Source organism: Penicillium expansum (genome assembly GCF_000769745.1).
Source record: "Penicillium expansum strain MD-8 chromosome Unknown contig143, whole genome shotgun sequence".
Lineage (NCBI taxonomy): Eukaryota > Fungi > Ascomycota > Eurotiomycetes > Eurotiales > Aspergillaceae > Penicillium > Penicillium expansum.
In genome coordinates this window covers 197,203-222,453 of record NW_015971170.1, presented here as the reverse complement: position 1 = coordinate 222,453, position 25,251 = coordinate 197,203, and the positions used below count along the sequence as shown (strand labels likewise).

Sequence of the window (25,251 nt, the reverse complement as noted above, 5' to 3'; positions counted from 1 at the left end):
TTGCTTTATCTATCCTTCTATCCCATTCTTAAAGGCGCTGGTTACATGTTATTCTGCTTTCTCGTCCTGTTTATGGAATCCGGCTTTGGGAGCCCTGGAGGGTTTAGGCTAAGTCTGGATGATTATACCATTTGATTGTTTGTGGCGTCCATTTGTTAACCGTATGGTGTGTGTATATATGTTTCTTTCGTTTCAACTTTCTAATCCTTCTCAGGTCTGTATATGACTCTGCTACTCTTTCGTCTTGGTTTCTTTTTGTATACATCGGAGCGGAATAACCCGAAGCCGTGTCCACTGAGGGGGTATGCATCTATACAGAAGTTACAGAGTCACTTGTTCGTTACAATTAACATTACCAGTTCAAGGCAAAACATGCATTAGCAAGATTCCACTCCGTCAATCAAATTGCAGATCCATGTATAGCGTGCGTGAATACGTCGATCACCAGAACACCATCCGGGGAACTTCCAACACCTATTCCCCCTCTATCCAACCCATGACTCAACACCATGGACTCTCCAGCATGGCAAGTCGAAGAGATGACAATCGCCAAATTCCATGAACTACTCCGTATAGACCCCTCCATCGGCCCGGAGCTGGTAAACAAATATCTCTCAGCAATCAAGCAGCACGACGGCACCCTCAAAGCCCTCATCACCATAAACAACACAGCCCTAGAAACCGCCATAGAAAAAGCCACCGAAACACTCACCTTCAACCAAACCAACAGACCATACCCACCATTACACAGCGTACCCATAATCCTAAAAGACAACTACAGCACAACCGATCTACCAACAAGCGCAGGCGTTCGAGCCCTCGAAAACCTTTACACAAAAGCCGACAGCCAAGTTGTCTCGCAACTACGCACTGCAGGAGCAATAATCCTAGCGAAAGCCAACCTCCACGAATTCGCCCTGCAAGGAATAACCCTTTCCTCGCTCGGCGGACAAACGCTGAACCCATACGACAAGACCCGCACGCCGAGCGGATCCTCTGGCGGGACAGGCGCAGCGCTAGCGGCGAATTTCGGGCTCGCAGGGTGCGGGACAGACACGATGAACTCGCTGCGGTCGCCAGCGTCTGCGTGCGGGATTGTCGGGTTCAGACCGTCGACGGGGAGGGTTTCGTGTGTTGGGATTGTGCCTGTTTCCCGGACTCAGGATGTGGCTGGGCCGATGGGGAGGAGTGTTGGGGATGCCAGGATTTTGTATGGGGCTATGAAGGGGCCGGATAGGGGGAATGGGGATTCTGTGGAGGCATCTGAAGGGGTACGGAGTAGCCGTCAAGTTCGAATTGGGGTGTTGGAGGCTTATTTCCAGCCTGAGGTGCATGCAGATGGAAGTGTGGAATCGGAGTATATTGCCGAGAACCAGATCGTGCAGGATATTATCCGGTCGAGGTTGGATATGATACAGGAACAAGATGCGGATATCACCTTGGTATCTATTGCCCCATCCAGTCATCCAGATTGGAGTTATGGAACTCTGTTTTCGAAGGGGGATACACAGGCTTTCGAGTTCAAGCATTATCTCGACGAGTTCCTGAAATCGCCACTGGTTTCATCAACACCTCACAGATCCCTGGAATCTATTGCGCAGAGCGGGGAGTTCGATCCAGAAGCCATGACGCACGTTTTCTCTGCAGCACTGGAGGATTCCGAGACATTTTCACTGACGAGCGAGGCATATCGAAGTCGATTGGAGTATATTTCTACTCTTAAAGAGTCTGTGAATCAATGTTTCGATAGATACGATATCGATGCGCTGGTATATCCTCACCAGAGACAGCTCCCTGTGAAGATTGGTGCGAAGAAGCAGTCTGGACGGAATGGTGTTTTGGCTGCGCTGACGGGGAGGCCTGCTATTTGTATCCCTGGTAGGTGATTCTATTCGGTGTTGAGTGTTGAACTAACATGAGGAATACAGCTGGGCAGAGCCCCAAGACTGCATCTGCTGTGCTTGGTGTTCCTGTTGGGTTGGAGCTGATGGGCCAGCGTTGGGGAGACGATGAATTGCTGAATATTGCAGAACGGGCTGAGAGGATTCTGAAGGGTAGAGTAGTACCCGCTTTATATTGAATGGTCTATAAGGGAAAACAGTATTGACATTTATAACGGAAAAACGGGTCTATATAATTCTCTGACTTATGCAAAGACAATGTAATATGCACGCTGCGAAACACCGACGATCAAAAACTTACATTCCGCGATTGAACTCCACCATTCCGAGATCACCACCACGACCGCGGAACTCCTCCTCAAGGCTATCGACACTAATAGCCTGGCGAGAGGGGAACGCAGCGAGCGCAAGCGGGAGTGCAAAGATGGAAGTACCCAGAATCAGCGCCAAGTTAATAGGCGTAACCATGCGGGGGCGGGCGCGGAGCCAGTTCGTCTTCTCGAGACGAACGAGAATCAGCGGGGGTAGGACCATGATAGGCGTAGCGTTCAGAACACGGGAGATAGCCGTCTCACCGACGGCAATGGTAGCAGCCTTCTTGCTTTTTCCGATGCTCTGGACTGGCTCTGCGTCCTCGTTGAGCTCACGCTTGGCACGCTCAGCGTCTGACAGGACGGGGTAGATGTCAATACCCTGGCGGATTTCCTCGCCGCGCATGAGGAAGACGTTCAGGGCGGAGGCGGAGGCGACGGCGGCAAAGGGGACGAGACGGGAGAGGATGAGGCGGGTGTTTGGGGAGATGGTCTTGAGGCGGGGGACGAGGGCGTTGAGACCGACAGCGACGGAGCAGGATGCTGAGACGGCCATGAGGTATGACTTGCCGATTTGCGACAAGGAGAGGGGGGTAGATTTGTTTGCGTTTGCGTTGTTGACAGCGACGTTGAGGGACTGGTTACCGATTTGCCAGAGGAGGGTTCCGGTTGTCTATATCGTCAGGATCGTGTTTATATGTATGGTTGGATATGCGTATAGAGGTGCTCACCTGCAGTCCTGGGGTCAACATGCCTGCTGTGACGACCAAGTTCGTAAGCACGTAGCACGACATGCGGAAGGGCAAGAAAACGGGCGTTCCGGTATCTGATCGGATCTGAGTTAGCCAATGGCTATATTATGATATTCAAGGAGCTCATACCAGGGTGCAATGTCGCATCGACCACCTTCTTCGCCGACCACAACTCCGGTGTCATGACCGGGATGCGGTTCTGCTTGTACGAAGCAATGAGGCTTTTGGCGCCTTCAAGACCAGCAGACGAAACGAACAGGGTCCTAATATGGTGGGCATGATTAGTATAAACTGGGCAACCCTCTCAGTGGGACCAATCTCTTCTTTCTGAACTTACCGAGGATCAGAAATGTCGGCGGCGTGGCGCACGCGACCCCAATAAGTCTTCAGGTCATATTGCGACGGGGGAGGGTCCCGGCTACCAGGGAGAGAGGCAGACATTGCAGTGAGTGAATGGCGAAGCAAAAACGACTGGAATGAGACCAAAGAGAGTGAGTGGCGCGCAAAAAAAACAGGGAGGCACTGTGACTCCGCGGGGAGAAAAGCGGTTTTTCGATAAAAAGGGCGGTGAGCCGATAAGTGTGGGTTGACCAATCAGATCGTAGCCAGATCTATACAATGTCTGGTACCTGATAAGGTTTTTTGTGAAGGGCTTACTCCAAACACGGCGAGGTTCGGTCACCTAGGAGGATAGGGGGTGTAAAACCGAGAGATCGATTAAGGAACAGGAATCGATGGGATATTATATAACTATAAGTCGGGTCTTCTTGGAGTTAGGTAGGCACCCGGGCCGGCTCCTCTCCCGAGACCGGTTCGCTACCCCGATATGCGGGGGGTTCTGCAGGCTACAATACCGATAAGAAAAAAATGTGCGGAGAAGTATAGAAACGATTCTATTCTGGGGTTGTCCAGGTTTGTGAGGGGAATAGTACATAGGTATCATAAAGGGGTAATGAGGTCTCAGAAGGATTATGAGATGGGGCAGGGTGGCCCGGCTAATGCAGAGTATAAAAGAGCCCGGTTGGGGGAAGAATCACACAAAAGAAATCAAGAAGCACCGGTCTTTCTAAGACATATATGCATCCAAGACGGTAGTCGACGCACCGGGGTTAACGGAAGCGGAATGACTTGTGGGCCAAGGGAGAGGGAGGGGCTTGTCCCGTGGGAACATAAGTTGTTCGGGCACGGTTTTGGCGGGATGGCGTCTGCGCACAAAAGACGCAGACATAGACGGAGGGCAGATTTGCACGCTCCAATCCGACGCATCTGGTATGAAGCCAGTGTGTACACGATTCACTGGGAAAGTTAGTACAATCAACTTTGGAATCAAGGCCGATGGACACTGGGACTCACCATTGAATCATGAGATGGCCACCGTTGTCCATTGAGCGGCAAACACATCGTGTACCGTTGCTGGGGTTGCTGTGACGATCTGTGCTGGGGGTTGCCAGGTCGGGGTCGGTCAGGGTCGTGGGAGAAGCATTGTGGCGGGGATGTATGTCAAAATCACTGCCAAGGCGGGGTGGTGATGAGCGGAGATGAGTAAAGGTGTGTGATGACCGAGAGAGTCGGTTACTAAACGCATTTGTGGCGGGTCTTGGGCCCCGGCCGCGTTCTTTAAGTACTTGCCGGAGTGCAGATTGAGCATCACCACTTTCGTCTTCTTCCCCGGGCAACAAGTCTGATGCTGCGCTACTCCGAGTATAGGTCGAGTCCGAGTGAAGCAGAGACGAATGCTGTTTGGGTGTCCGCTTAATATCAGGAGATCCACGATAGGCTGCGCGCCCGCCTCCCCTAGAAGAGCCAGCCCAGGGTGACATCCGACCCGAGTGTGAAGAGCCGACGGTGGAAGCATAAGAGCCCTTTGAAGGAGGCCGGGAGCCTGAATCACTCCGGGATAGTGGACGCCTAGAGCTGTCATAAAGTGAAAAGGACGACTGAGCACGATGCAACACAGGATATTCCGAGAACTCAGCCGGATCTGATTCACTCTCGGTTATAGAGCCATCTAGATCAAGCCCGGTCAGGGGATCGGTCAACCCTGTGGGTGCCTCACTGAGGGGCTCCATTTCAGCCTTTGCACGGCCGTCTCGACCGATGCGAAGCACCACAGATGATGAGCGCGTCAAGGAGCCGGTGGCCGTCGAACTAGATCGTGTCAAGGGGGCTGGACGCATTGGTTTCGCTGGGGACGAACGCCCTTTACATGGACTCTTTCGGATCCCGCTGGTGGATGCCATCAAACCCCCGGTTTGACTGAATTGCCGGGATGAGCTAGACAGGCCGTTATGGGTCAGACTACGGGTGAGACCTGGTCGTATTCCCCTCGGTGTGTAGTCGTCATCTTCCTCGTCGCTCTCGCTCGGGAAGGCAGTGAAAGGATCGGATCGGTGGCCATTTGGTGCCTGCAGACGGATAAGCTCCTCCCGCCTTGACTCTTCTGCCTGGTGATGGTAGGGCTGTCGAAGGCCACGAAGTGACCGTGTCTCTGGTGTAAGTTGAGGGCCTCCAAATCTCCGAGCAGGGGAGCTGAGAAATAGAGCTGGATCCTCAGCCTTGGTAATCGGGAGCCGGGGAGAGGTAGAGAATGGCGCAGGAAATAGGGCAGCATCAGTGGGTGGTGGTGCTGAAATTCCAAAACCATTGCCAAAGTCGGGAAGATCAAGTGAACCACTAATGGTTGGTAACTGGGGGATGTGATGTGTGTTCGTAAAGGCAGAAGTTTGACGAGTATTGAAATGGCTCCCGTTGCTGGGTAATGGAACCTCACTCGTTGTATTGTCTAGATCATGATCCCAGAATAGTCGTTGCTGTGGGAAGAAAGGCGAGCCCGTGGGGTCCAATGAAGCCAATTGAAAAAGATCAGGGGACGATTGGAGGTTGCCAAACATCCGAGGGGACGCTCCAAGAAGACGACTGGGCGTTTCCAAATGGCCTCCCATACCTGGCGTTGCTCCTTGTGAATTTCCATCGGGCTGGTCAAATTCGGGGATTTTTCGTCTCGATGCACTTGTCGGCGGCGGGGTTTGCATCGAGGCTGCTGACTTGGCCGATCCCACTGCCCGAGGGTAATCCTCGCCCATACTCGGCAGAGGCTTTACCGAGCGAATGCGTCTGGCCGTATCGGTCTGGTCCGAGGACCTCCCCCTGTAACCAGTAGTCTCCCCATTGTGACCTTTCAGTGAGTTCGACGAGCCTAGACCAAACTTCTGCGGTGTGCGTAGGAGCTCCGGGCTAGAGGCATATGGATCGGAGGTATCCCAAGTCACCCGAGGGTCAAAAAAGCTGGATTCGAGTTTTGGGGTGTGAAACGAGTCGAAGGTGTTCGGAGTCCTCGTCGGAGTTTGAGGTTCACCGTTGGGATAGCTGAAGCTGAACATAAACGAATCCATGAGCGTCTTTTTCACATAGGCATATAGAGTATAGATTGGTAAAAAAAAAAGAATAGAAGACTACAATGTGATACCCCCACAAGGGGTTCTGTCAAGGGAGAATGCATACCTGTGGACAGGGTGATCCCAACTCATGTCAGCAACACAGACCCAGTAACCATTGAAGATCAAGCTGCCAGGCAACTTTAATTGATTGAGAATGACAGAGATTGGAGATAGCCAGTAAGGTCATTAGTTAATTCATATTGTGTGTGTGTGTAGAGTTATAAAGAGGAGTATTGGAAGGAGAGTCGGAGCGGAGAGAGAGATGTTTTCCTTTTGCTCTGTTTGTCGGTTTCTTTTTTTTTCCCTTCCCCTTCGCTCAAAAGAAAATTCTCTTTTTTTATTTGTTTTTTTATGTTTTTATTTCTTTACGTGGGGACTCGGCTTTTTTCTATTTCTAACAGAATCCACTGATCCACAGCTTTTTCATGTTCCGATGTTCGACTTGGTTATGGAGTATGTACAACATACGACATCTAGAAGTACTTATGTTATGCTTCATGCAGGAACAGAATATGAATCATACCTTCGGTGTTCAGTTTACTGAGTTCAGTTATCAGCCTTGAAAAGTCAGACTTTTCCCTTGTCTGTCGATCTAGACCTACAACAGTACTCCATAAGGACAAGAGCCGTCGGGGATACCGGTTCAGCTCTTCTAGGCAGTCAGATCAAAGGGGACAAATCTCACCAATGACGACATGAGTGGTGGAGCCTCCTGCGATATACCTTGTACTTTGTACTTTGCACTTTGCACTTTGCACTTTGTACAATGTTGTATTTTGTATGAAAAAGCCAAAATTGGAGCTTCATAGCTTTAGAACATCAGATTATGCGGATGTCCTCGAGCAGAACCCCCTCGTGGATGAAAGGGGGAAAATTCATCCCCCGTGTTCAACTGGGGTAATCAGGGTTGGGAGAGCTAAGCCCCTAGCAAACCCTCTTAGCGTTTCTTTGTGCCCGAAGATTATATTACTTACTCCGTGCTCCACACGCTTCCCCGTACTCGCTTTGCCTTTGCCTTGATTCTTATTAGAATTCTCTATACGGAGTACGGAGTACGGAGGTACATGGATTATTGGTACTCCACACCATATACGGAGTACATCGGAAAGTGTCTTGAATTGGGCCTATAAACCAAAACTCAACTCCGATCTCACAATCTGGAGATCCGATGATCCTAATCTTATTCCATAGAACCTGTCTCTAGGGTGATGGATCTGACCAATGAGCCCCGGATAATCGGTTCTCCAGTTTATGCTGATCTCATGTGTGATATCACCACGTTTGACCAATCCATTAACATCTGATCTGGGATCAACGACAATAAATCGGGAACCTACTTTGTACTTGTACTTTTGGAGAGCAGATGTATCAAGTTCGCCTAAAACAGTAATAGCTGGGTTCTAAAGTGGGGACCAGAAACCCCTTATCTATATTTTGTAGTAGTTGAATTATGTTGCAATATTGAAGTATCATAATCTAATGACAACTAATTTCTTATATTTAGTACTCCATGTGTTGTAGAAAGACAAACCCTTGTAGGCGCATATTTCAGGCCTGATTATTCAGGCATCAAAGTTAGGCTCCACACAGCCACACAGCCACAGCCACCGTTCCTGATCTGCTTTGACGGTAAACAGTGGAAGTATCAAAGACCCCAAAGTGGTGTTTTAGGTTCCAAAAATAACATTGAATGGCAATCAGATCTCAGTACTTCCAAAACGTCTCCCTCAATGGAATCGATGTGTGAGTGGCATCTCAACACCGTCTCAACCATCAACTCATCAACCTCCTTGGCTCCATGAACACTCAACATGGCACCAACCACTAAACCTAAAGTCCGCAAACGCAAGCCACGAGTGAGAAAGAAGAACCGTGGTATCCGCACTCGCGAAGGTCATGCACGCCCGGCAGATGCAGGCTCGCCAGTCCAACCGCTCGCCGAAGTACTCAACGAGACGAAGAAGCGTCGTAAACCCAAGAAAACATGGACAGGCCTCATTCCTGTTTCTGACGATCCTCTTGAAAAGGTGAGTTTGAATTGTATCAGTATTCAAGAACAATCCGCTAAACATGTAGCCAGAACATTGTTGAGCAAGTGCCCTTGCCAAATGGCTACGTTCTAGTCCCCAAGGGCGATGTCTACATCACTCGACACTGCCGCAGTAAGACCAAAGAGTCCGAGCGAATTGTCTATGTCGTCTACGTAAGTCCTTATCCTCACCCAAAGCATCAGTTTCAAGCCAAGGGTGGAACCCCTAACAGTCCCAGAACCGCACGGGAAAAAGAACCCTGGGAATCCGAGTGCCCAAAGAAATCTACACAGAAGTTCTCGAATCAGCCGCCGAAACAAAAGAATCACGCGCCAATGCCGTGCAAGTACGCGATGCCAGGGATCTGTCCAAATCCCGAGAACTCCTGAAGAACGAGTTCCCACTTATGCCCAAGGAATCCCTCAAGATCGTCCTGGAGCATGCCTTCCTTAAGGGATCGGGGCGTGTAGGGCGTACAGCGATGATAAGTGACGAGAAAAAGACGCTCTTGGCTGTTGAGGCGCATATTCGACATGTCCATACGCCCTATGAGAAATTGCTCGAGGAAGGTGTCAGTCGGAAGGATGCTCGTGAGCAGGTCTGGTCTACTATCCAGGCCGTTGAACGGGCTTGGCAGGGGTGTGAGAATGGTGAGACTACATTAGCGTTGCGTCCAGTGGATGATTGAAGGTTGGCATTTTGCCCTTGATGGGATTGGGTGGGGGTTGCATTGCTGGAGTTTGTCATAGCGTTCTAGAAGCTATGAAGCTATGGCGTTTGGGATCACTCGAAGTTAATTAGTTAGGTTTGTGGGACATACTGGAATGCATCACTTGATACTTTATTCTTGATTTTCTATGCTAGGTGAGAAGGTTTATATGATCCATGGATGGAGTAAAATCAATAAGAATAGTATTTGTGGTTATCTGGATGTAAAAAAGGAAACGGAACAACAGAAAAAAGACCTAACTAATGCATCTTGCTCACCCAAGAACACATCAGTTGTCAAAGTGCCTCAATCCCTCTCAACGAAATCCTCCACATTAAGCTCATCAATCCCGCTTCTGACCTTGAAAAAGGGTTTCACAAAGCTGAGAGACCCATGCATTCATAAAGTCTCAATCTAGAGACGTCGACCACGAAGGAACTTGACTTCGAAATGCGGGTGGCGGTAAGGCAAACCTGAGAACCAGCCGAGGCCATCCCGAATCATATCTTGCATGGTACCCATCCGAAGATTGGCATCAGTGAGGGCATGATCACGGTTCGCCCGGTCAGTATCAACACGAATGTAGACATGGGGTCCAGGTCGCTCAGGCAAGGTTTGCAGGACAGGAATTCCTGCTCTTTGAATGTGAGTAATTTCAGCGCGAGCGGCGGTCAGAACGTCGAGGTCAAGAGTCGGCATGGGGCGAGATCGAATTGGGACGTAGAAGATGTGGCGGTGGATGCCATTATCCTCATATTGCTCGTTGGTGCGAGTCCCGGTGGTGACTGGTGCAGGCTCTTGGCTGGGAGGGGTGTCAATTTCCATCGGATCAAGCTCCATGAGATCGGGATCTTCCTCTTCATCTTGCACAGTGGCGTAGCGGCTGCTGCCCATACCAGGCCTGATAGGACTGTGGTATTGGGTTGCTCGGTAGGCGCTGCTCTGAGAGTTTGATACGCCGGGTCGTCCTGCTGAACGTCCTCGGGTTTGGTTCTGCCGAATTTGTCTTGCGACTTGTCTCGGGAGCGCACCTGCGCCGCTGGTTGTATTGTTTGCCATAGTACTAAATAAGATTGTAAGTTGATACTCGTCTCATATTTCGTTTATTGGAGGTCACGTACCCGTAGAGGTCTTGCTATCTTCCTTATGGAAGAGCTCACATATGGTGTGATACAACTGGGGCTGAAGGTTAGTTGAAGGGGAAGAGAGGTCAGCGACATTTGCCCGATGTCAACAACTCTGTTGCTTAGCTGGTGTGGCACGTGATTTCGAAGTTGGAAGTTTTTACGTGATTTGGTTGTTGAGGATGAGAATCGAAGATTATCAAACTGATCAAGAATCAAGGCTACGTTTGCCAAAGGAATTCAGAGAATAGTAATAATTAAGGGATCCACAGGTATTCTAAATCTATTAAAACAAAACAAAATGCATGTATACATATGATGCTATATACACTTAGGCAAGGAAGCATAGCTAAGCTTTTCTAGAGCTCTCGTGCGTTATCGCTCCATAGTTCCTGATTAAGATTGCCAAGGCGGTGCCAAGGCATCCACAGTCAACCCCACAATTAAAATCACCAGGAATGTTCATTAAATGTTCTCCCAATGTTCTACTCACTTTCTTAAAATTGAATATGATGAACCTGAAATCACAGACAAGAATGATAATATCTATTCAGAGTCATCTCTACCCCTATCACCCCTAATGTCGCGATTAACACAAGTGAAACTCCCCTAACCCACTATCCAGGGTCCATCGCAGTTACACCAATCAGCTGAAACCAATGAGACGAAGCCTTCCCGAGGTCTGTTTGGGGGCTAAGTCTGACAGCCCAAAGAAAATTCACCCCCTCTACCATCTCTTATCTTTGTTATGGCTAGTCCTCTCACCACTCACCATGAGGAGTCGCACGTTTCTTGGATTTCCAAACCGGCATAAATATGTCCTGGTGGCTGCGATTCTGACTCTTTTCATTCTTTTCAAATCCGTGCCCATCCCAACATCCAGGCTAGACCCCCGCGCAGAGAAGTCATACGGAGAAAGCCGACCACGATATCTTCACCGGTCTACGTTTCGCGCGGATCCAGACTATGAATACGAAATTAAGCTTTCCAATGCGCTACGCGCCATGGAGATAGAAAGGGAAATGCGCCACGATGAAGATGCGACAGACACTCTGTGGCAGATTATGCTACCAGGCGTCAGCCAGCGAAGCGACGATTCAGTCCAATTCGAGCAAAAGAACTCAGAATGGAAATACAAGGTAAGACCGATAAGAAACATTTTATATTTTGGTAATTAAATACCAGCTTGAACCACAGCGACTAACTTTACAATTCATAGCTCGTACAAGCCGACTGGGCTGACAAATTCATTTTTGAGACTCTCGAATCCATCCCAGAGATCGCCCGGCTTTACAAATCATACCCACACTCCGTCCACCGGGGCGATCTCCTCCGCTACTTGATTCTATGGTACTACGGCGGCTACTATGCAGATCTCGACGTCTATCCCGCACGAAGCATCAAATCCTGCCCATCACTGCGCGACTCCATTTTCAAAGATAACACTGTCAACGCGAATGTCTCGCTAATTGTCGGAATTGAGATCGACGAGCCCTTTGCTTCGCCGCAGAAGATGCGCGACTGGCATTGGGCCCGACGCTACGGTTTCATCCAGTACACGATGTATGCACCACGACGGTTCAGTCCGCTGCTGAGAGAGATCATCGTTCGTGTGCTGTCCCATACAAAGCGTCGAGTCGACGGGAGTCATTTCTGGAGGAGTGGGAGATACAACGAAATGGATACGCTGGAGATTACCGGGCCGGGCGTGTTTACAGATGCCGTTCTTGATGTGCTATCGGATACATTGCCATCTACACATCGCTTAGTTAAGCAATCTGTGGATGCGGATGCTAAGTTCTCGTCCTCGGCTTCGTCTATACAGCGTGTGACATGGGCGCCTTTCCACGGAATTAAGGAGCCGCTCTGTGTTGAGGGCCCCGAAGCCAAGTCTGGAAAGCTGCTGGGAGGCCTGTGTGTTCTACCTGTCAATGCCTGGGGCAATGGACAGCGGCATTCTGGGTCGGAGGGGTTCAATAGCCAGCATGCTTGTATCAACCATCGGTTTGGAGGAACCTGGAAACCTTGGAAACAGAGCTGGCAGAAGTATCTCTTTGGTTGATATCACTTCAATGTTTATATGTGGCGTTTCGGGGGTGTACATTATATGGCGTTTCATGGGATCTTCCAATTCATTTGATCTCTAACGAGGATTAATACTATCAAGGCCTTTATCTACAACTAAACTGGCTGATTGATAGCCTGATGCATCAGGCATGTGCATTAGGCAACCATGCATGATTGGACCAAGCACCATTCTTCTTTTCCCTCGGTCAATCCCTATCGAATCCAACATAGCATTGTCTACCTGCGCCCATACCCATTCTCTACAGTTTGTGGAAGCATAACAGCTTAAGGTAGGAGAAACTGGTGAAATAATTGGAACGCACAGAGCTAAGATGCCGAGCCAAGAAAATAGAATGTCCCCAAAGCTCTTTGTTGTGTTCTACCAACCGCGGTACGGAAACTTCATACACTGGGCGTTGCATATAGAGAAAGGCGAAGAGCATCACATTCTCGAGGTTGATGGCGAGCATCCAAAATTCAAACGCAATACGTTTATGGAAAATCCAAAGGAATCAAGCACTTTCTTACGCCAGATCTTCATTGCTGTGCTTGGAGAGGACGATGTTGAGAGAGTAAAGAATGCTGCGCAAACCGTGCCCGTGGACAACGAGACTGTTCAGTGGGACTGCCAGGATTATGTGCTGGAGATCCTTGATAAACTACAGGAGGATTTTGTTTTGGATAAGGATGATGAGGACTATATGGATGTGCGGGACATATTGATGGAGGAGAGAGGAGGAATAGTCTGAGATACACTCAGCCTCGAGGGTTATATGTTAGTACGAGTCTCTGATTGAATTGCCCAATGAATATGGGTTTCATGCAAATCATTGTGATCAATATTTGATCAGTGAGTGAACTACGAAGTGACTACAAAGTGAGAAATAATCCTCTCAGATGGGCATACTAGCAGCCCTAGAAGTAGTGTGTTAGTGTGCTCTTGCCTTAGGCGTGCTCCTCCCTCCTGGGGCTCTTTCCCTTTTCTTTTTCTTCCTCTTCTCTTAATTGGTAACCGAAGGCATTCTCTATCTGAACCTTTTTCATCTTGTCTTTTGTGATCTTCTACTTGCCTAAGAGAAAAGCAACTCCTGTAGGTCTCATCTTCTCTTGTGTCTCGTGCGCTATCCCATTCCCATGCCCTCAACTGACAACTGGGCCCAGTCCACCGTGGCCCCCGCCGCCCCCGCCACTGTGAGTGATTGATCACTGAGATGGTCTAATGATGAGGAGATAAACTGATGCGTTATATAGGCGAATAAAGTGGCAAAGCCTCAGCGCACCCGCGGGGGAAAAAAGATTAGGGGTAAGTCTCACGGTCTCGGCCCATATTACGAGAACTGGATCAATTCATCTCCTACATGCCAAAAGAGAGAAATAGAGATACTGACATTGCATTCAGCGAAGAAGGCAGAGAAAGCCCTCCAGTCTGCTGCGGAGGCTGGGCCTGTGGCCGCCGGTTAGCATCTGTCGATATATTATTAATGTGCAACCCTATCCACTAGGATCAATGCTAATATCTCGCGAGTAGAAGCTTCTGTCCGCGCCGCCTCCGCCTCCCAGTCCGCCCCTCCCGCCGCTAAGAAGGCCGCCCCTCTTGCCATCACTCTGGCTGGCGGCTCCCCTTCGCTACCCAGTAAGTTGAGTACCCTCGCGTTCTAATTTCTGAGTCCTTCCTCCGCCATTCTCATAGGAGAAAGCATCTCCACTGCAGCGGAGGTCGGCCAATATAGCCGAAACATGTGGCATAGACTCTCGACTTGCAGGTCTTGCTTGGCAGCGATGTTAATATTCAAATAAACATAGGCAGCACTAGCATGGCCAACTTTGTGATGGGTAATTTCTACGAAACAACCCTTGCATCGCTGGTCCCGGAATTGGTTCTGACCACCGAAGAAACCGACGCACTCGTTGATTTTCTCTCCCAAATCATCATCAACTACATCGAAGACCGCCGATTGACTTCGGATGTCCCTTGGGACTTGTGGGACTCAGCGTAATTGCTATGGGAGATCTGGAAGATACGAGGAGATTTACGATATACCGAAAGGATGGACATGGTGGTGGAAAGCAGGAAGGCTTCTACCTGACGGAACTTGAACTGCAACTTTAGTCGATCAATGATATCATTTGGCCTAGGGGCCCCTTTTCTTATTTCTTCCGTAACATCGCCAGATTGTTACCAAGATTAGCTAGATAGGCTGACCATCGCGGGTGGCAAGAAGCCAGAGTCATATGCCTCGACCACCTAAGCAGCGGTCATTTTTAGCTAGATAGCCCATCTGGGCAGGAGGGAATACCATCAACTACTATCACGAGCAGCTATCCATAGTTCGGCGTAAAATAACATCTATAAGCTGTCATTGATGAGCTACCACCAGTAAAGACGTAACCGAGAAAGCTTCAATATTCTATATTACCTTCCTTCTTCGCATTCCATCTCAGAACTGACAACATGACAAGTGTCTTCCACAGGTTCTCCATACTATACGCAATCTCAATGTCCCACGGGCCATATTCTTGGATATTTATGAACAGTAAGCTTAGATGTAGAGATAAAAGACAGTTTCAGCAGTATGATCTGACCTCACTTGCCAGAGGATAGGTGGTTCATCAAAGATGTTCTTTTGGCTTATGCTTGGGTCGCTAATCTGAGGTTTGCTACAAGCTACTATGGATGGTATCACTCGATGGACCGAGTTATTACTTCAAAACTAAGAGAATGTATTCGAGAACAATTCAGCTGGTTACAACTTCCATTCGAGGAGTCCCGGGCAATCCGGCGCCCCTCCACAAAGCTCTTGATCATATCGGGAAGAAAGTGACCGGATCATCCGTTTCTTTGTCACCTGGACTTAAAGTAAGAAGAGGCCTAGGGTAATTTTATGATTCTCGACCAAGTCGACGATCACCTGTCACTTAGGGTAAATGCTCGACCGGAGCATGAGTTTCTTCGCCGGTTAGCTCCAACTAGCCAGGTTCCATGGTTGCTCTGTGAAATAAACTTGGAAGGAGGCGTCTATAAAGTTTAGTAAGCACACACAAGTATGTATTTGACAGTGTAATTGGAATCACTCACGAGTGGCAGGATACCATCTCTCCTGTTTCCTGCCATAGAAGTTCAGGCCATTTGTTTCGATTCCAATCTTTTGGTTTTACTTCAGCAATGGCGAAGATGTCAGGTATCTGTTCCCGCGAGCCATCTATCGATGCGAGCTATCATTGTGTTGCTTCCGAGGGTTGTTTGGATTGAAAGAGATCGAATCGAACTCCATTCGCACAGCATACCAGGCAGATGCACTGTCAAAGTTCTCAGGAATAGTAAAAGGGTATCATTCATTTAAGCGTTGAACAGAAACTCGAGTTCTGCATGCTGAAGATATAGTGTGACAGTGTTGTTTCGCCGGGCACCTTGCCCGATCAGCACAATTATGATGCGAGCCAGGGTCTACCTGGCTGGAGACATTTTTGATCCATTCCATGAGGTGATTTGATGCCATAGGCCTCTAGCCCACAGAACGGCCTTATTGCCTCCTGGCTATCGTAAATGTGGACTCTGTCCCTTAGATCCTTTCGCTCGAATAGAAACCGCTCGGACATGTTGGGCATCTCATGAAGATGGGTTCCTATTATTCACAAGGAAGGATTGAACATCGCTTGTTTTGCAGTCACCTGCCAGAGTGCTAGCTCTTTTTGCCGAGGGGCGAGAGGTATGCATCGACCTTAGGGAAGCCGTCCATCATCAAGGATATCCGGGCCTGCATCGCTCCACCACATATGGTATAGTCCTTTTCCGCGTGGTTATGGCGAACGTACTCTCGTCGTTCTTTAGTCATCTTGGATGCCGAATGAACATTTTCACGCTGGCTCATCGGGGTCACCAAGACGGCAGAGTTGCATAAGTTTTCTGTGGGTGTCATTTTGAGAAATACCGCTCTTTGGAGATCTTTAGAGGTCTTTGATGAAATAGATATATATGGAGTTAGCAAAAGGGGAGTGTTAGATAGCCAGGAGAGAATAGAAGGAGGCACATCCAACCGGGCTCTTTCCTTTGACTCCCCTGCAACTTCTTCTTCTACTTTCTTTTTACTTCCATGTACTCTTCCATACAAACAACCCCCAAATTGTATCTAATGCTCTCCCTGGAAATAGTTACTAATAACTCCTGCCTTCATAGAATAAATATCTACCTACATAGGTACTCGGGGGCTTATTTATGTCATATACGTATAATCTCATAGTGAAAAAGAAACGAGCTTGGATTTCAGTGAGGATGAAAATGGACGACTATCTAACACTGAGAGTAGATATCTCCAAGCCAACTGGTTGGCTTAAGTAGTACCGAATGAACATCTCTACAGGTGCTGTCTGTGTTTCCTCAAAAGTCCATAGTTGTGAATGTTGCAAGGCGAGACTTTCACCGTCGTACACGGCTTGAATAATTCTCCCCTTCTGTGGACCCAAGAAAGAGAGAACCAGGATCTATAATAAGAGGATGTCAGTTAAGCATGATTCCCTATGTAAGCTGCAGTACAACATATCACAACGTACCGGATGAATGTCGCAGTTGTGAAAGGGTCTGTGGTTCACTCGAGTGAGCATCATATTTATTATTGCTCCTAACTCGTGGGTAGTAGGTCCCTGGTCTGTATCATTGACGGCAACGTCCGCGATGCATGACATGATCGTATGGGGCCTGAGAGGGCCCCTAGCACTGCTGTATCGTAAAGCGTGCTTTACCTGCCAGTATTTAGGCTGAATAGAGCATAGCCCAGGATCTCCTTGTTTGTAAGGTGGTCTGGAAATGGTGAGTACTGGAGAACCAACAAAATATTCTGCTGCATACTTACTAGAAAAATTCCTGGTCTCCGAGGTCCCAAAGGCAACGTATCCCTGGTTGAATATTTCTGGACACCTGAAGCTGCCAGCCCATATACTCGTGTATCGATAGGCCTTGCATGTACCAGTCCTCGTGATATTGTAAGTTTTCAAGTGCCTCTATTTGAGCCTCCACCGCTTCCTGTACTTCTTCTGGGTCCGAATACTCCTCTTGGCAATCTTCTAAAATTTCATCCAAAGTTGGAACTAGTCTCATTCTGGGTGGTTTCTCATTTTCTTCGGGACTGAGGCTGACTGGATACTTCTGGAGGAGTCTGTCTGGGTGTGGATGGAAAAAGCATGGGTCGAATAGGATTTTTTCGTCGTTCACCGTCGCGACTTGGGATACTTGGATTCCAAACCTCTGGAGGTCATCATAGGAAGGATAGTTGGATTCAAAGGCTTTGAGTTGCCGGGACAAGCGTTTGAGAAAACTATGGGGCTCACGAGTTCCAGAGTCCATTTTGACAATGGTTGTGGGAGCAGGGGAGCCGGAAATCAAATCAAATCAAAGTGAAAGGTTGAAGATCGAAAAGTGCGGGCGATGATGGATGACGAAACAAACTGCGACTTTGGTCTTGGCTGATTCTACCCAAAAAATAGAAAAGCAAGCAAAAATTTAGAAAAGAACCGAAGCCTTCTTTAGTTACCTACATAGAAGGCATTAAGAGTCGATCCATAAGATCATAAATGTCACTTCACGAATCGCAAACAATGTGGTCTTGGGAGACTACTAGGGAGAATGTCGACAAGGTACCTCATGGTGACCGATTGCGTAGAGATAGCAGTCCATCCAGTAGTGCAAGTGGAAACAATAGGGACATCGTAATGAATGCGATGGGAGTACTGAATGGACCAGCCAAAGAGAAGAAGTTCAAGACATTGTGGGCAACTAAAATTGGGGACAAGTCGAAGACGGGCTTTTTCGATGGGGAAGTCCACTTCCTGGTTGAATGTGATATTTGACGCGCTATTTCTTGCTTCAACCCCAGTATTAGACGAATGAGACTCAAAGTCGGCTTTAACGCGGCAGTAGTCCATATGGAGAATCTTGCTAGTGATCGAAGTTCTGACCATCAAGTCGACACCATTGGCAATGAATGGTAGGCCGGTGTGGGTTTCACTCGAACCATAGCGGCTTTCAAAACAAGAAAGACGCCAGTGTATATAGACAAGAGCCGGTCCTACAGCAATAGGCACAAGTAGTCCCTTATCGTGTTATTTACAGTGCTCTTGAGGCCGATATATCCGATATATTACTCTTTTTTCTTTCCCCGTCGGCTACTCCACACTACCCCGTCGGCCCTGCTAATACCATCACAAATCAGATATCAGATCCACTGATTTTATTGCTCTACAGCTTTTAGACGATATGTGAGTCACATTTGACTTTTTGTAGGGCCAAATAAATATAAGTCATAGCAAATTCGAAAGCCCTATGTTCAACACATATTGACCGATTATAAAACGGCTTCTTCTCCTTCTCCCCCTAATTAGCGGCTCTTCTCTAAACGCAAGTGTCAATTCCGCAGACCTCCCATCTCCGAAAGGGGAAAATGAAGCAATGGTGCCAGCAAAACTTGCCTGGATCGGATTGGGAAATATGGGTCGTGTAGGTAATCTGAAACGAGGATTGACGCAAAGTGTTATTAACGAGAACGAATTTTAGGGGATGTGCAAGAACATCATTCAGAAGTCACCATATTTCCCACCCCTTCTGGCCTACAATAGGACCATTACTCGAGCCCATGAATTTGTGGACTCCTTGAACAGCAACGGCTGCCAAGTGGCCAGCACTGTTGCCGAAGCCGTCCAATCCGCAGATCTAATTTTCACATGTCTCAGTGATGACGCTGCCGTCGAAAATATCGCCTTAGCATCAACGGAAAGTGGTCCGATTGCCGGCAAGCTTTTCGTTGATTGTTCCACCATTCATCCAGATACTGCCCGCAAAGCCAGGGACATGTTCGGCGCACATGGGGCATCATTTGTTGCGTGCCCTGTTTTCGGGCCACCATCTTTCGCAGGTTCAGGACAACTGATTTGTGTGCTTGCCGGAACCCAGGAGAATATCCAAAGAGTGAAGCCGTACACCACAGGTGTGATGGGGCGAGCCAATATTGAATTCATCGGCGAGGACGTTGGCCAAGCATCCAAAATGAAACTACTTGGTAATTCATTTGTTCTGAGTTTTGTGGAGAAATTGGGGGAGGGGATGGTTTTGGCTGAGAAGTCAGGCGTTGGCGTTGATCCGCTGATACAATGGCTCGAGCTTATGCTCCCTGGAGTGTTGCCAGCTTATGCTATGCGCATGAAATCGGGTGAGTACCACCGGAAAAAGGACCCCCTTTTTGCGGCAAATCTGGCGCGTAAGGATGCTCGTCATGTATTAGATATTGCTCAGAGCGTTGAAGTGAGCATGAAGAGTGTAGAACTCGCTGAGCATTACCTAAGAGAAGTTGAAGAGTACACCATGGGAGGGGACATCACGGCTATGTACGGAGCAATCCGGAGAGAGGCTGGTTTGCCATACGAAAACAATTGATAGGAGAGTTGTATGTAAATACAAGATTCAAGAAAAGGAAATTCATTATCAGACAATCCCTCATTCATTTCACTTCAAGTGTAATTTCAATTCGAGAAGCGACGCTTCTCCATGAGGAACATGGGGCCAGGCTAATGAGCTTCCTCAAAAGTGCAAGTCCTTTGAGAAGACGCGATTCTCTTTACCGGCAACACTCCAAGTGTTTTTTGGGTCGAAGGAGCTAGGGAGCTGCTGTAAGACTTTGTTCCGGGCAGAATCAGCAAAGAATTCCACTGCGGCTTTCTTGTCCGTGAACCAATACTGTTCCATGGCTCCAATACTACCCCAGCTGCCAATAATGAACGGGGTATCCTTGAAGAGCAGGTTGTAATCTTGAGGGGTGACGTCCCGATTCAGAACGTAACGAAGCAGTCCAGTCCCTTGGCCGACATTTCTCACGGTGTTACTTCGAGCCTCCAAATCAGCATCAGAGACGGCTTCGACACCGGAGTTTCTTGCGAGGAATACGACCACCTCAATCGCATCTTGGCGACGTTTGTAGGTAACTGGATCATAAATGATCTCCTGCACCTCTTGGCTGAGCGACCCCATAAAGACGGGGTCGGTGAAGATGTGACTTCCGGCACTCGCTTTGTAGGCCGGATGCTTGAAGGAGCCCGCCAGCTTGGCTAGACTAGACCAGGCAAGCACGGCGGCAACCTCGAAAGCCGCGTGGTTGGTGGAGAATGTTGTGAGAGGCAATCGAGGAACACCAACAACTTGCGTATAAGAACGCAGGAATGGGACGACATGGGAGAGTTTCTCGGTCATGCCGCCATGAACCTGAGTAAACTCCTCCAGGAATTTCTCGTTTGACCACCCGGTAATGCGATTCGAGATTAGTGTCATTTTAACTGGTCTGCTACGACTCATCGCGGCGCCAGGGAGTGGTGGTATGCGAGGCAACTGCAAGAAACTATCATACTTGCCACCAAAGTGGATAATATGAGTGCCCTTATTTGCAGTGTCGCTGTGTCGAGCGATGGTGACGGCGGTCGGGTAATTCCCATAATCATGGCCGGAGATGTGAACCTGCAAAGTCTCACCAGGCCGGAACCGGCAGGCCGTGGGCAAGATCTCGATGTCGACTGGAACAATCTGCTTTGGCTCCAGCAACAGATCCCTTTGATGGCTGTGGTAGGGCTGGAAATCGGTTGATTTGATCTCGTCGACTTCTCGACGTGAGGCACGGAGGTACCCGAACGCGACGGGTCCATCCTCAATGATGGTGAGCCATGGGAAGTGCACCTCGTTCCCGTTCTCATCCAGTTTCTTCAAAACGATAAAGATATCCATATTGTCCGCGCCTTCTGCCTCCACCCATAGCCGCAGTTTCGCGTGGCCGGCGAATTCGTAGGACTCCGAGAAAGGGATCTCAAAGGTGACTTCCCCAGCTTGGGCGTCGTATGAGACCCGACTCTCGGTCAATTGAGGAATGTGGGATAGACCACCAGATGGGGTGGGATAGAGCTTTTCATACGCCGTTCCAGGGAATGGGAAAGTGGGAGCATAGCGCCACTCGGCGTTATAGAAGCTCTCTCGCATTGTCCATCGAACTGGAGGCCAAAACTTGACTTCGGTTTCCTTTTCTAGTAAGTATGTGTCGAAGAAGGCCTTCTGTCTCATCAGAGATTCCTCGGTGAGGGTGTACTCCCATCTACATAGCCAATTAGCAATCCAGCTCGGCGACACAAGACACTGAGTAAGGGGAGAGCATACTTTTGGTAACAATGGATCTCTAGATATTTGTTAGCAGAACCGATTCTCCTCCATCCATTCAATGTGCCACGAGTGTGGATGGCGTGGTCTCCCCAGCCACAAACGATATAAGCAGGGCATTGGATCTCTTCGACCCGCGGGATTTTGCTTTCCCAATATTCGTCAAAATAAGGGTGTTCATAATGTGCCTTGGAAGCGTCTTCAACAAGGCTTCTTCCCCAATTAAATTGGTACGGGTATCTAATATAGCGTAAAATCATGAGTATCAAAAATTTAGAAGGAAAAAAGATCAGAGGATGAAGGCAACATACTGAGACATGAACTGGGTCTCGGGGATTCCACCCTTGCGACCCATCTCCCGGTATAAATCCGTCATATCATCGAAGAGTAGAATTGCCTAAATCCGAATGAGTTTCTAGAGACACCGAAGTCAAGGAGTCTTGTCTTACCGCAAGTGAGGGTGGCCGCTCTGCCGCGACTAGCCATTGAATCATAGCAAAGGCACTAGCACCATACATTCCAACTTTTCCATTTGCCCATTCCTGAGCAGCAAGCCACTCAACAATATCGTATCCTAAATAGTGAGGGGGAAAGCCTCCTGTCAGCAGTGTGAAAGCCGCATATAGTGCTCAGCGGGATTCTCACCATCTAACCCAACATCTCGCGAGTAATAGCTCTTATCTCCCTCGGACTGGAATGAGCCACGCGCGTCCACATAGGCAACAATATATCCCCGCTCGGTCCACCAGGGTGCATCACACGCTTCAAAGATATAGTACGAAGTATAGCGACCATTGTCCAAGCGGCTACCCTTGGGGAAGATACAAGGCTCCAAGGCCCCATCCTTGCCATAAACGCTGTAATTCAAAATCACTGGCAGCTTTTCAGAAGACTGGGTGGCCGGACGGAAGATATTACCACGCAATTTCGTGCCATCTCGTGTTGGTATAATCACGTCGGTATGGATAAGCATACCATCACGCTGGGTTGTTGACTCCGACGGCGGAGGCAATCCGTGGAGAATGGGGTGATTGGCTGTTACACGTATCTTTCATTAGAGTACTATGACTTGTACGGAATCTCATTCTGTACTCCCAATCTGGAAATTCCATACCTTGGACAAAGGTGCCCAAACGTTTGGCTTTCTCCAGCTCCTGGATAGTTCGCTGGACATGTTCACTGGAGTTACTCATGATGTAAAGGGAATCAAAAACCTTTCTGGTCAATAAAAAGAAGTTTTAAACCACAACTAATGAACGATTTATATAAGATGCCTTCGGGTCGGAGAACGGCTCTGCAACCTCCGCTTAGTTATACAAACGCCAAATGTATGGATGCATTCCCCGTCGGCTCGACATCTCAGATATGGTGTTCAGGCTAGTTGTACAGGTCCGGTGCTATTTAATAGTGTGTGACTTCGAGGAGACAATGCAGATTCGTACTGAAATAAGAGAAAGGAATTTTTATTATTATATTCTATCATTTGTTGTAGTTAAGCGGCAAGAATTCAAACAGAAATCGATTACGATGAGTAGGAAGCGGGAATAACTGTTTCAAACACTTGCATTAATCTATTCCAGACGTCTTTTGAGTTACCTAGATGCTAGATAGAGTACATCTATATTATCTACAAGAGGCTTTCCAAACACCTTCTACAGAAGATTTATGAAGAACCAATTCCCGCGATCATCTCCCGAAGGCGCACTGGGGCCGACGGGGCCGACGGGGCCGCTTATAGTTCGAGTTAGGCTGATTTGATCTGGTCCAACTTTGAAAACTGTCTGTCCAGACTGCCCCGCATTTTCATGGTGATTAATTATCTTTGAATCTTTATTCTCGGGCAAAGCCAGCCTGAGCCCGGCTCTTATAAAATGGAGGTATCCCAGTCGGGTAAGTCGTGGCTATACTCCGGTACATACAGCTACATATGTGGGCAATTAACTACATGTAACTGTCCTTGGAATGAAAAGTGCTGTATATAAACCGTGGGCCATATAATATACTTCACTACCCCGTGGCCAAAAGCGGCAATTAATCGGAAGGGGAAAGGCAATTTGCTACTAGTGCATTTACCGATGTAAATACGAATGCTTATATATGTAGCCTAACACTCCGTACCTGTTTTCTCTATCTTAGCATTTAAAATATCTTAAACACCTATACGCTCGATCCCATGGCCTCCGGTGACTCCTGGTTAACTCCTCTCGTTCGATATCGAATTAATCAGGACTCGCTCAAGCAAGATATGCAGGACATGCAAGAAGATCCAGATATTGAGTTGGGACAGTTCGACGACGTTGATGCTAATTTCGGTGCTACCTTAAAGGATGCCATTACCGTTGTCAACAATGATAATTATCATCCTCGCAAAAAGAAGAATGTTTTGGTACTATCAGAAAATCCTCCGCTCCGACTTCCGCGATTTTGGAAGATTCGAGTATACTGGGCAAGATTGCTAGGTTGGTGATTTGGGCATATAACGTTGAACATGGGACTATATATCGGGACGTAGGGATACACGCTGTTGCTTTATTTATAAAATGTGTCTCATTGGCTGGTTGCTTTATTTTTTTGTATTATTAATTTCAGTCTTAGTCTGAGTGTGGATCTATACTGGCTGATATTAATTACACTGATTATTTTTCAGGTGCGAGCATGGCATCTACTTTCTGTTGGAGTAAACCCTGAAGTTAACTACAAGCCTAATTACTAGAATCTAGAAGGACCAGATAATAAACGTAATAAATAACATTCACTGCTCTGCAGATGGAAAAAGATAATGATACAAGATAATATGTACAAGATAGAACAACAGTGGGTATAATAAAAGTCTGGAAAAAGAGATCGAGCCGAGTCTAGATCCAAGGACAATCAAGAAGATATGCAGTGGATCGCAAAGCAAGGGAAACGAAAAGCAAGAACGAACAGTTCAAGCACCGTACATCCGCACATCCTCTGCATCAACTTCCTCGCGGCGGCGGAGGAATGTAGCTTCCTCAAAATCATCCATGTCCATAGTGGGCTGTTCAATCTTACTGTGACTCACAGCAAGAATACGACGACTCTGTCCCAAATTAGGGGACAGGATGGTTCGTCCATATGAGTTCTCCCGCCAGGATGCGCCGAAATTGTCGGAAGATTCATCAACATCCTCATCGACGAGAATATCACCATCTAATTCCAAAGCCCGCTTCTGACCGCCCAAGGGAAGTGACACAGTCGAGTCTTGGCTGCTTGGAGGGATCGAGTATGCATCGCCGTCGTCGGTGACGAGGTAGTCATCGTGGCTGAAGGAGGATTTACCAGTGCCAGAGTACGGTGACAGCTCAAAGGGTCTACTACCATGGTAGGGTTGAGCGCGAGGGATCTGAGCAACAGCTGTAGGGAGTGGGGCCTTTTCTTCTGTCTTGGACATGTGGGTTCTATATCCGTCTGCGACAGATTTCCGGACCCGCATTCCGACGGACAGAAGTGAGGACTGAACTTTGGCAGGCACGACGGGGTGGGCAGAGAAGGTTTCTGCTGCGTAATGATGGTGATGCGACACAACAGGTGTGGCTGAAGACACTGGTTCTGTGGCAGATGTGAAGAACGTTGTAATGGGGGGTTGGAAGCGGCGGCGCTTCGACAAGTCGGCGGTGCTGGGTGGCATTTTGGAAAAGGGGTTTGGGACACGGGGAATATGTCTTTGAACGATAAAAATAGGTATGAGATTTCAGATCGTAGAGTAGTATTCAAAATG

The 25,251-nt window shown here is 48.2% G+C and overlaps 11 protein-coding genes across 11 annotated transcripts; 5 read left to right on the top strand and 6 right to left on the bottom strand.

Moving 5' to 3' along the window:
• Window positions 1-509: 509 nt before the first annotated feature.
• Window positions 510-2,080, top strand: PEX2_043030 (amidase; the record flags this gene model as incomplete). The annotated part of the gene is made up of 2 exons (XM_016741578.1): window positions 510-1,878; window positions 1,929-2,080. 2 exons carry the CDS (start codon window positions 510-512, stop codon window positions 2,078-2,080), a joined length of 1,521 nt encoding a protein of 506 aa, XP_016603588.1.
• A 118-nt stretch (window positions 2,081-2,198) lies between these two features.
• Window positions 2,199-3,405, bottom strand: PEX2_043020 (sideroflexin family transporter; the record flags this gene model as incomplete). The annotated part of the gene is made up of 4 exons (XM_016741577.1): window positions 2,199-2,885; window positions 2,944-3,038; window positions 3,094-3,227; window positions 3,302-3,405. The coding sequence occupies 4 exons, from the start codon at window positions 3,403-3,405 to the stop codon at window positions 2,199-2,201; spliced, it is 1,020 nt and encodes a 339-aa protein (XP_016603587.1).
• Window positions 3,406-4,073: 668 nt separating this feature from the next.
• Window positions 4,074-6,356, bottom strand: PEX2_043010 (PHD finger domain protein; the record flags this gene model as incomplete). The annotated part of the gene is made up of 2 exons (XM_016741576.1): window positions 4,074-4,260; window positions 4,318-6,356. 2 exons carry the CDS (start codon window positions 6,354-6,356, stop codon window positions 4,074-4,076), a joined length of 2,226 nt encoding a protein of 741 aa, XP_016603586.1.
• Window positions 6,357-8,212: 1,856 nt separating this feature from the next.
• PEX2_043000 (DUF2293 domain-containing protein) lies at window positions 8,213-9,119 on the top strand (the record flags this gene model as incomplete). The annotated part of the gene is made up of 3 exons (XM_016741575.1): window positions 8,213-8,428; window positions 8,482-8,604; window positions 8,670-9,119. 3 exons carry the CDS (start codon window positions 8,213-8,215, stop codon window positions 9,117-9,119), a joined length of 789 nt encoding a protein of 262 aa, XP_016603585.1.
• Window positions 9,120-9,554: 435 nt separating this feature from the next.
• PEX2_042990 (uncharacterized protein) lies at window positions 9,555-10,199 on the bottom strand (the record flags this gene model as incomplete). The annotated part of the gene is made up of 1 exon (XM_016741574.1): window positions 9,555-10,199. One exon carries the CDS (start codon window positions 10,197-10,199, stop codon window positions 9,555-9,557), a length of 645 nt encoding a protein of 214 aa, XP_016603584.1.
• An 838-nt stretch (window positions 10,200-11,037) lies between these two features.
• On the top strand, window positions 11,038-14,328 carry PEX2_042980 (uncharacterized protein; the record flags this gene model as incomplete). Its single annotated transcript, XM_016741573.1, has 8 exons — window positions 11,038-11,403; window positions 11,484-12,310; window positions 12,657-13,038; window positions 13,493-13,522; window positions 13,583-13,634; window positions 13,731-13,787; window positions 13,860-13,964; window positions 14,135-14,328. 8 exons carry the CDS (start codon window positions 11,038-11,040, stop codon window positions 14,326-14,328), a joined length of 2,013 nt encoding a protein of 670 aa, XP_016603583.1.
• Window positions 14,329-17,177: 2,849 nt separating this feature from the next.
• On the bottom strand, window positions 17,178-17,669 carry PEX2_042970 (uncharacterized protein; the record flags this gene model as incomplete). The annotated part of the gene is made up of 1 exon (XM_016741572.1): window positions 17,178-17,669. The coding sequence occupies one exon, from the start codon at window positions 17,667-17,669 to the stop codon at window positions 17,178-17,180; it is 492 nt and encodes a 163-aa protein (XP_016603582.1).
• A 1,101-nt stretch (window positions 17,670-18,770) lies between these two features.
• Window positions 18,771-19,751, top strand: PEX2_042960 (NAD(P)-dependent oxidoreductase; the record flags this gene model as incomplete). The annotated part of the gene is made up of 2 exons (XM_016741571.1): window positions 18,771-18,818; window positions 18,876-19,751. 2 exons carry the CDS (start codon window positions 18,771-18,773, stop codon window positions 19,749-19,751), a joined length of 924 nt encoding a protein of 307 aa, XP_016603581.1.
• A 144-nt stretch (window positions 19,752-19,895) lies between these two features.
• Window positions 19,896-22,702, bottom strand: PEX2_042950 (CocE/NonD family hydrolase; the record flags this gene model as incomplete). Its single annotated transcript, XM_016741570.1, has 6 exons — window positions 19,896-21,447; window positions 21,510-21,749; window positions 21,821-21,906; window positions 21,959-22,107; window positions 22,155-22,544; window positions 22,624-22,702. The coding sequence occupies 6 exons, from the start codon at window positions 22,700-22,702 to the stop codon at window positions 19,896-19,898; spliced, it is 2,496 nt and encodes an 831-aa protein (XP_016603580.1).
• A 980-nt stretch (window positions 22,703-23,682) lies between these two features.
• Window positions 23,683-23,976, top strand: PEX2_042940 (uncharacterized protein; the record flags this gene model as incomplete). The annotated part of the gene is made up of 1 exon (XM_016741569.1): window positions 23,683-23,976. The coding sequence occupies one exon, from the start codon at window positions 23,683-23,685 to the stop codon at window positions 23,974-23,976; it is 294 nt and encodes a 97-aa protein (XP_016603579.1).
• A 462-nt stretch (window positions 23,977-24,438) lies between these two features.
• Window positions 24,439-25,161, bottom strand: PEX2_042930 (uncharacterized protein; the record flags this gene model as incomplete). The annotated part of the gene is made up of 1 exon (XM_016741568.1): window positions 24,439-25,161. One exon carries the CDS (start codon window positions 25,159-25,161, stop codon window positions 24,439-24,441), a length of 723 nt encoding a protein of 240 aa, XP_016603578.1.
• Between the last annotated feature and the right edge of the window lie 90 nt (window positions 25,162-25,251).